General features: G+C 38.4%; 1 protein-coding gene across 1 annotated transcript; it reads right to left on the reverse strand.

Annotated features, from left to right (window-relative positions):
* Positions 1-9,194: 9,194 nt before the first annotated feature.
* On the reverse strand, positions 9,195-10,284 carry LOC147495205 (uncharacterized). Its single transcript, XM_086568331.1, has 2 exons — positions 9,705-10,284; positions 9,195-9,526 (listed from the first exon to the last, which is right to left on the reverse strand). The coding sequence occupies exons 1-2, from the start codon at positions 10,282-10,284 to the stop codon at positions 9,195-9,197; spliced, it is 912 nt and encodes a 303-aa protein (XP_086424457.1).
* Between the last annotated feature and the right edge of the window lie 349 nt (positions 10,285-10,633).

The raw sequence follows: 10,633 nt of genomic DNA on the forward strand, positions 1-10,633 counted from the left end.
CAATGTTGCTTTGTATTGTGATAGTCAGAGTGCTATTCATTTGGCGAAGAACCAGGTTCATCATGCTCGGACCAAGTATATTGATGTCCGTTATCACTTTATACAGGATGTCGTTGAGTATGGTGATGGAGCACTTGAGAAAATGGACACCCATGACAATCCTACTGATATTCTAACAAAGGTTGTCACCAGAGTTAAGTTCTAACACTGTTTGGACTTGCTCCAAATCCTACATGCTTGAAAGAGCCCTTTGTGGGCATGGCCCTTCGTATGGTTATTTGTGAGAGTTCGGATGGATGTGTTCTTGCTAGATGTGTTCAACTCCGGTTTATGTGTTAAAACCTCACTAAAGTGGAGAATGTAGAGAAAAAGACGTTTTCTCTCTTTGGTATCGAAAGCCCGCCCTCAACTTTGCCAGTAAAGCAAAAAGCAAGACCGCATGTCTTGGTCGACCTCCGGTGGTTGAGCACGCCCCCACCCTCGACTTTGCTTTGCAAGGGCAAGCGCTTAATGCCCAATCGTATTTCGATGGACTTTGACTGTTTTCGAAAGTTTTTTGGAAATAGTATAAATATAAGTTTTTTCTGTAAAAACCTAACCTAACCAAAACCAAGAAAGAGAGAGATTATAAGAGAGCAATTCTTTGTGAGTTGAGTGTTCATTCTTTGTGAGTGAATTGAGAGATCTTGTAATTTGTTACTCTGGACATCTAGTAAAGCTCGGAACTCGTAGTGTGGACGTAGGCAAATTGTTGAACCACGATATATCCGTGTCTTGTGGTTTGTTCTCCTTTACATTAGTTGTTTTACTTTATTATGTGCTTGTTATTTGATATTGAGAAGTGTTAGGATATTGCTTGGAGGGTGTTGAAGTCTTGTCTAGTGAGAAGGATCGATCTTTGTATAGGATTGATCTATTTGTTGTGGATAACGTTGTTTTCGCATTGTACTATTCACAACAACAAACTTATGAGTTCAACATCAATTTCAAATATTCAAGTTTGAACATTGGGCAAATATCAAAAGTTCAAATTCAACTTTCAAATTTTGGAGAAAATGAATGATTCATCATTGTATTAATTTCAATTCTTTTTAGTTTATATTTTATTGTTTTCTACTATAGATCCTAGCTCCCATCTTCATTTTATCATGCTATGGAAAATAATCAATTTACAAATGGTAAATCACGATAAAGAAGTTCCAAATTTGCAAATATGGTTTTGGGTTCAAGTTCAAGTTTTTTTTTTTTTGTTTATTTTTTCTTGATTGATTACATTTTTTTCTCTATGTTGTAAATTGGAAATATATTACTTGCAGAATTAGAAAGTTTTTTTTTTTTTTGGGTGAAATTGGGTTAAAATGATAATTTCCACCCGACCCGGATGACTCTCCCAAAATCCGCCCGTAGTTTCCACCCAACAGTAGGGTGATGGTACTAAGAGATGACACTTCAACCTTTCGCCCACTTGGTCGGGGAACCACTGGATTTGTATTGCCTAGATCCGCCCCAACCTGACCCATCACTATTTGACTCGCGGTTGACCCGGCCCGCCCCGTATTACACCCCTATAGTGCACAACGCTAACTGTGTGTCTAAGAACATGCGACCTAGCCAACTTATACTCTAAGTTAGGGATTGGCCTGAATAACGGGACGTACTCATAGATCCACGCCTAGATATATACACACACAGTTAACATTAAAAATAATCTACAAAATATTTAAGTTTTACCTGTAGAAGAGTCAGGAAGCCCGAAACACCTTTCACCTTCGCACACGTGGCAGTCCTAAGTACGTCCGAAACGCCTAGGATTTGGGAGACATCATCCAAAGTCACAATCATCTCCCCAAATGACATATGGAAGGTGTTAGTCTCTGGATGCCACCTCTCCACAAATGCAGAGACCAACGTCGGATCTTGATGTTTGTAACACCCAAATACCAGATCATAAAATCCAGTCCTCTTAAGCTCATTTTCAAATCTGGGAGATCTTTTGAACTCATTCTTGAGATCCCATTGGCTTAACTTGGATAGATGAGGAACACACTTCTACACTCTATGCTCCGCCTGAAACAACAAAGACTCAATGAGGAGAAGCAAAAGGTTTTGTAAAGACAAAGGAAAATCAAAATACTAAGTCTATGATAATGCCTTATTTTCCCAAACATCACGAGCCACATGCACCGAATAGTCATACAGAAGCTCTGACTTAGTTAGGCCACCACCATATACACCTCGTGTGTACTCCAAATCATCATTGGATTTTCTCACATAGTCTACCACTGGAGGTGCTTCGACTTCGACCGGTGCTTCAACTTCTATCAATTCTTCTAAGTCATCATCCCCCTCATTATTGTCATCCTCTTCATCACCCTCCTCATCACCAGACTCTTCCCCATCATCTCCATCCTCACCTGAGTCATCCCTATCATTTCAACTACACTTTTTCCACGATCCATTGCTACATTTACATATACATCTAAATCTTTATCTACATTAATATCACCCTCACCCTCACTCTCAGTTTCACTATCACTCTCAGTATCTACATTACTTGTAACAACCTCATTGTGGTCCCTTCTATGCACTGAGGCTGAGGTGCCCGCTCCCCTTTTTCTCTTTTTCTCTCCTTCTACATCACCTACATTAGTAGGATCATAATCTACTTTTCTATCGACTATACGGATTCAAGTCGTTGTTTTTGACCCCCTATCTCTCTTCTTCTTAGGCTCAGGCGTGTCACCGTGACCCGAAGAGGAACTGCTGCCACTAAACAACTTCTTTACACCCTTGAATGTAGATTTAGCTACATTCTTGACATTCTTTGATCGAGGACCCATTGCTATAAAGAAAAATAAAATAAGTATTAGCTACTATTACAGTTCCAAAACCTCCAAACTATCAAAAATTCCAACAAGGATTACTTCGCAATGAAACAAATGCCATAATTGGTAATGGAATCGAACTAAAACTAACCAACAAAAGTAATTGAACAAATGTCATAATTCGTAATGGAATCGAACCCATTGCTACAACGAAACAATTTGACGTAGTGATTGTAAGGAGTTGTGTGTTCAAGTTTCTAGTCACTACAATCAACGAAACTTTCGACATTACGATCACTACAATCAGTTTATGATCACTACAATCACTAAGATGGATAATTGAATAACACAAACACTAGAACCCTACAATCACTACAATCACTAAGACGGATAGTTGAATAACTCAAACACTCGAACCCTACAATCGCTACAAACACTCAACTCTATACCATTCTAAATGAGAAACTTGAACACTCAAATCCTTACAAACACTACAGACATTCTAAATGAAATTGAATAAAATGAAACACTCAACTCCTTACAAACACTAAAATCACTACAAACATTCTAAATGAAATTGAATAAAATGAATTAAAACCAATAGAATAGAAAACAAACCTATATTATTTGGTATTTGATGAGAGCACAAGAGAGAAAACGAGTGTTAACAATGGCAATTGCACAAGAGAGCAGACGAGTGTTTTGAACAATGCTTCACTCCTAATCACAACAATGTGGTGATTTAATTGCCCAAACTCCAATTAAAACGGTGAGAAAAGGTTTTTGGTTTTGGTTTTTGGTAAGGGTTTTTATATCTCGAAGGTTTTTTTGGTTTTGGGTGAGTCGAGAGAGAGAGATGATACCGGTTAGAAAGGTTATTCCCTGTCATGTGCGATTTAGCGGGGGGTGGGCTTGCTTTGGACTTCGCTGTTGGGCTTGGGCTTGGGTTGGAGGCTGCCCAATCTAATTCATGTGGTGCCCAATACAAGACTCCTTCTAATAATGCACTTGTACTAAATGAACTAGCATCAATCCCGAACTGTCATTGATATGAGTTGCTAATGATTCTTTAACTACTTATCATTTCCAGTTTTCTCTTATAATGATTTATTTACATATGTAAACCTTAAAGATCATCTCCACAAAATTTCATCTCATTTGATGATGTTTAACAATGTCAAAAGATGATTGCAAAATCGAAAAATCGGGGACGTTAAAAAAATATTTAAGTTTTCAACAATTTTTAATTAGGTTAGAGATTTCCAAATGAGCCGAATTTTTGTGGAAAATCTATCTATGGTTAGGAGATCATATCCACAAAATATTAGCTTTTAACTCATCTTGTAAAGGGGCGTGGTATAAACCATGGTAAACGGAATATATATATATATATATATATATATATATATATATATATATATATATATATATATACTATACTATACTATACTATACTATACTATACTTTATACTATGCAAGAGAGTTCAGATTTCAGATTAGATCTAAAACCTTCTCCCTCTCCTGCGGGGTATAGCAGCCTCCACACCACCCTACACCCTCAATCTTTCTCTCTTTTCTCTCCACACCCAAATATCAATTTTTTCCGCTCCCACCCCAAATCCACTTGTTTTTGCTAGATCTACTTCCGGGTGAGCAATGAAGAAGAAAAAAAAAAAGAAAGACTCCTCATTTTCTCCTTTTCTTTAATGTTCTTTAGTTTAAAATCCCGGATCTATTGTTCTAACGGTTTTGAGAGATTTTGAAAAGAGTTTTGGTCACACAACTCTTTCTCCTTTGGATCTCTCATATGGTTTGAATAGCTCTCGGCTTTTGGTTGATCGATCTGGTACTCTTTTCAACGGTTTGAAGTCGACTCCCAAGAGTTTGATTTTTCATTTTCGTCATTGGAAGCAAGTTGTGTATGGGCTGTGTTTGATGAGTTACCCCTATCATTTCCTACTATTCAAATCTCAGATTTCGTCTCCTCCACTCCTAACGCCATGGTGTATAGATACCTTGGTAAGGATTAATGTCAGGCCACCACCGCGACCGCAAGATGGAGTGCATTGGTGGGACACTTCCTTTTGGAAGTGTTAATCTGACGATTTGGACCTTCTGGTCTTGGTTTGTGACCTTTGGGTCTTTGTTTCGGAAGATATGGGTTAGAGTTTTGTGCATTGGAGGGATGAGAGTGCTGGTTACAAAGTGGATACAGATAATGCATTTCAAGCTTGATGGTGGCGGATTGGAGATGATGCTTTTAGGAGAAATTTACTTGGGTTCACTTTTAATGTACTTGTTATGTTATTTGTTCCCTGTAATCTGCTTTGGCTTATTTGCTTGTTCTATTTGTTGTACTAGTTCATCAATAAAAATTTGTTGTACTAGTTCATCAATAAAAAGTATGGTTTATCAAAAAAAAAATACTTTATACTATGGGATCCTTATACTATTATTATAAGAATTTTTAGGCCGGTATCAGTCCATTTTTTTTTTATGGTAAGAAGGTTATCAGTACTTAACAAGGCGTAAAATGTGCAAAAAGACTGATTGAAAAGTATCGGTAACGAAGCTCAGATGTGAATTTGTCTTTGTCTTCAGAATCAGACAATAGCGGACAAACCCTTTTCCACCGATTACAATTTTCCTCACAGCTTCGAGTCGAACCTGGGGTCTATCAAGTGAGAGTTAAGTACCCAATCCAACTGACCTAGCTCAACTGCTGTGACGGATATGTGTTACAAATATATAACTAATATATATTTCCAGAGTAGTAGATTCACTTACACCATCGATGATCGTTTCGCAATTACTACTAACTAATCACATGTAGAGTGTGCCAAATAAGGTAAGGACAAAGTCCAAGAACTCAATTAGAATTGAATTTTAAAGTAACAATGTTCTTACCATGGTTTTACGACTCCGCTTCTTCAAGTTTGAACTTGAGTCGGAGCCCCTAGGTTTATTTCTCTATGTTGAATTGGTTCAACACAGAACTGGTTTTATCATGGGTTGAACCGTCTGATTCAAGATAAGAACGGGTAAACTGTAAAGCTAGTGGTTCAAGGGTTCAAGCGTAGCTCATTTTACAAATTGACTCAACCCTTAACTCAACCCATTCATTAGATACTTTCTTTTATTAACCTTATATATGTATGGGTTGGTTATATGAACTCCACTAAAACGAACTCGAACACTCAAATCAATAAATTAGAAATTGATTATTGGTGGGAGTGTTCTCTATACAATAGAACTCTTCCTCCAAAAAAAAATCAGCTTATTTGAAGATGTACAACATCGTCAAAAATTGTTTAGAATGTTATAAAATTATCCAACAGTCATTTTCTTTTAAAAAAATTCAATACAATTTTTGACAAGCTAGATTAAATATATTCAATTGAACTTATTTTTCTTGAGGGTCTTCCCTATCATGAGATGTATATCTCTACAAATAATTAGCCCTAAGCTCAATTCATTCATCTTGTACCTTGCACTTATTGTATTGATTCCAACCGTAGCAGTAAATGGTTGTTATCTTCTTAAAAAAAAAAAAATGCAAATATGGATAACCAAGTCACTATAAAACAGCCACGACTAAGGGAAACAACAATTTTAATATGAAACTAAAATCTCATTCACCAAAAAATTTTGATTTGAGTAGGATTATTCACACGCCACATGATATGTAGTGTAGTGTTGCCCTCCATATAATGTGGAATGTGAACACTTTGGTATCATGTTAAAACTTGACGCACATATGAAAGTAATTATACCATTTTACCAGTCTGCAGTTCCCAGTTTTACAATTTGGCTCATGGTTAGAGAGTTTGGTTCCACCAAATGGAGTCGGTCCAAGTCTACTTCTAGGAGTAATTTGGAGAAACATGCATGGAGTTCATATATGTATTGTAATTTTAAGGACTTTTCTCAACAAAAAAACCGGCCGAGTTTTATTTGAACTGGGATTCGTCTGGTCTGATTAGATTAGGTTCTAAATTGTGGTTCTTATTTAAATATGAAAAGTTACACTCGTTCCTTTCGATAATAAAATTTTTGTTTTCAATTTTGGTGATGTATATTGCCTTCGAGTATAAAATGGCAGTTGTTTGAGAGGGACGAAAAAAAATGATAAAAGTCAACAATTAAGAGATTTGGCCTATGCCGTGGGGATATAATCACTATGTTTCTCTAATTAATCCCTATGTTTCTCAAATAATCATCCCCATGAAATAAAAAGTAAACATTGTTGGCTCTAAAAAGAACCAACAATACGGTATTTTTAAGCTTCTGAAGACACACCAACACATGCTACACAAAGGAGAAAGAGGGAACAAAGTAGCTCGGATTTTGATGGGGATTTAATTAAAGGAAAATTAAATCCAATAACTACATGTTTGAAGTCGCATGCTTCTCCACAAACATATCAAGTTCCTCACTGAATAAAAAGTCGCCAGCTTCTCTTTGAAGCAAGAGATGTCGGTCGTCCATCCCTTAATTGGAAGGACAACTTAACCTCGAAGATATTCACAATTATTTGCTCCAATATGCTATTCTCGTTGCAAGATAACCTAAAACAACAACTCACAAGGAAAGAAGTGATAGGAAAGTGAGAGAGTTAACTAGTTAGGGCATCTCCAATGTGGAGTGTAAACCGTATAGAGTGGAAATTTTACACACCAAATATCAAAAAACTCTTTCCAATGGGGTACTATACCGTAGGTAATAGTGTATTAGCTAATAGAGAGGGTGGGGAATTCCCCCCAAGTTTTATTTTTCTGTTTGCGACGGTCTAAGTCCGTCGCTCAGTGATATATTAAACTTAAAAACACGGAGGTTGCTTTGAATGACGTTTGAAAGTGGACCACTATTTGTGACCACTATTTGTTTTAAGCTTTTGCGACGGACCAAATCCGTTATTTTACATTATTTTGAATGGGCTGTGACAGTTTAAGTCCGTTGCTATCTATTTTTACACATTTGCCTCTACCTACCATTGGAATAGCCACAAATAGTAAATATACACTTTATGTATTTGGGATTTCTCTAGAGTGTATAATCCTAATGGCGCCTATGTGGAGCCTATGTGGAGGTGGATTTTTCCACTCTCCATTGGAGATGCCCTTAAAGGCATTTTTAATGGAGGGTGTAAATTGTTTAAAGTGTAAAATTTACACTCTAAATGTCAAAAACATATTTCCTATGGGGAGTGTAAATCCCAAGTGATAAGATAATAGTTAATAGAGGGGGTAAGGAATTCCCCATCCTGCTATTAGTTAATAAACATCTCGGGCGTCACTTGAAGTAACGTCCCAACTAAAAAAAAATCGGACGTCACTTAAACTCACGTCTGTTTTATTTTTATTTTGAGAATTGTAATGTTTGCGACGGGCAAAGACCGTCATTTATTGGTTGTGCCAGTTTTAAGTAAACCATAGACGTTACTCAAAGTGACGCGCGTTTTATTTCTTTTTTAATTAAACCACTTGCGATGGACTTTGACTATCGTTTTTTCTCAGTTTTTAAAATTTTACAAACTCTTAAGCTTTGTTGCATTGGATACCATTTTGGGTGTGGAAACTATTAGTGTGTAAGAGGGGTAATAAAATCCTAGTGGCACTTATGTGGAGGTGTATATTATGTACACTCTCCATTAGAGATGCCCTAAGAGAATAAAAAGAAGACATAACAATTAAGAGAAGTAAACTAGCTTTCGAACTCGTCTTACGAACGGGTGCCCTTATATTAAATTATTCTAAAAAAATATTAGTAACTATGCATATATGCATAGTTTTTTTTTTTTTTTTTTTTTTTGGAAAAAGCTAGGGGTTAAGGATGCCCCAACCTTTATTTGATCATGATCTCAAGTACAACTTACCCTCTTCATCCTCTTTGACCAAAACATGCAGACTTTGGTCTAAAAGGGGAATGAAATACAAAACACTATCATCTATAGAATCACTAAGCTTAGATAAATAATCTGCTGACTGATTCCTTCTCAGAAACATGTACAAAGTCTACCAATTCAAACTCGTCCATAATGCGCTTTATCCGGCTCGCTTATTCCTCTCCGTCCCAAGGTGGCTCCTCCTTCAAGTTCAGAATACGTATAACCCTCATGGAGTCGGAATGTACATGCGGTCGCTTTTACTCCCAAATTGGCAGCTCCTTGTAGTCCTCTCATAACTCCTAGCGCTCTTCGCCGGCTAACAAGGAGATGTGGACGATCCAAGAAACCCAAAGAGGACCCCGCCATCTGCGTTTTGCATTAGCCCCCATACCCCGCCTTTGCCGAAGTTTCAGCGACCCATCGGTATTCAAAGACCGTATCCGATCATTCGGCTTTGACCAAATAAGCACCCAATCGTTCCTCAACCGGGTCGGTAGTTTCCTTCTATGCCTAGTCTTTCCAGCAGCACCCGCAGCGCATAGCTCTCCTTTATAGACTGCAGTGTTTTGCCAAGATAAACCTTCATATCATTTAGAATCTGCATACTCAAGAAACTCGGTAATCTTTTCCTGCCTTTCTTTAGACGCCAGTTCCTCTCATTCCAAATCGCATGGACTGTTGCGCACGTGAAGGCCCGCAGAATTTCATTTTGCATTGAGTTCGCTCTGCATAGTCTCATTAAGAAGTACCACTCTTCATGCGATCTCTTCACCTGCCCAGACAAGCCCAAAGCTAGCTTTATCCTCGCCCAAACTTGCGTTGAGAACGCGCAGTCAAAAAAAAGATGCGAAGAACATTCCGCGTGACCAGTGCATAAGCAACAGCTGGATACATTTATGACTTTCTTGAACATAAGTCGATTTTGGGTGGGCAGGGATCCAGAGAAGAGCTGCCATACAGTAAAAAGAGTGTTTGGGCACCGATAACTTACCCCAAACAAGCTTGAACCATTTCACTTTTCCTCGAATATTCTTGAGCGAGAGATAAGCCGATGCAAGGGAGAAGCGACCAGTGCTTGTTGGAGTCCAGATGACTCGATCCTCTGCCAAGAAGCTGTTTACCTCCGTTTCCATGATACACTTTTTCAGTTCGCAGCTTGGTAATTGACAAATGGTATTTGACCAACTCCCATTTTCAATAATCGATCCAACACAAGCATCATCAGGAATAGAAGTCGCTAGCAGTTCCTTAGCTTGGGCGTTGAAGATCAAAGGGCCAGAACACCATGGATCATGCCAGAAGCTCGTTTTTAAACCATCAACAATACTGTATCTCACACTCTTCCAGGCAGCCTCCCTGTGCCTAAGGATGCCTCTCCACACCCAGGAACAGTCCTTGAGTTCTTTCATAGTCCAGAAATGTCCCCCCTTTATACGATGCTCCCATGTCCATTTCACCCACAAGCAATCATATTTCTGAGCAATCTTGACAACGAGCCCACAGTATGCCGCTTTGTTCCAAGTTCTAGGATCTAGCAGCCCAAGCCCACCTTGGTCTTTGGCCACTCTCATGGTTTCATGACTCGCATGATGCATCTTCCTCTCCATGGAAGGTCCAGCCCAGATAAACCTGTTACATAGCTTTGCTACCTTATCCAGCACCGTTTTCGGCAAAACAAAGGTTTTCGCCCAATACGTTTGGAAAGAGGAGAGGACCGACTGAACAAGCTGCACCCTTCCTGCACGGCTAAGAGCTGCATTTTTCTAATTTGAAATTCTCCCCGTTATTTTCTCAATGAGTGGGAGGCATTCCTTAATACCCAATCTGGCGGCCGTGAGAGGTATGCCGAGGTAGGAGACTGGAGGAGTAACCAAGGAGATTCCTAGAACTTCTGCAAGTTGTAGCCCTTCTTCCTCAGAC

Source organism: Coptis chinensis, chromosome 6 (assembly GCF_015680905.1).
Source record: "Coptis chinensis isolate HL-2020 chromosome 6, ASM1568090v1, whole genome shotgun sequence".
Lineage (NCBI taxonomy): Eukaryota > Viridiplantae > Streptophyta > Magnoliopsida > Ranunculales > Ranunculaceae > Coptis > Coptis chinensis.

Excerpts from the sequence above, each read along its gene's own strand:
- LOC147495205 (XM_086568331.1), bottom strand. The coding sequence starts at position 10,284 with ATGAGAGTGGCCAAAGACCAAGGTGGGCTTGGGCTGCTAGATCCTAGA. Across the intron at positions 9,527-9,704 it reads ATGGTTCAAGCTTGTTTGGG|TTTGGGCGAGGATAAAGCTA; the intron begins GTAAGTTATCGG and ends TCTCAACGCAAG.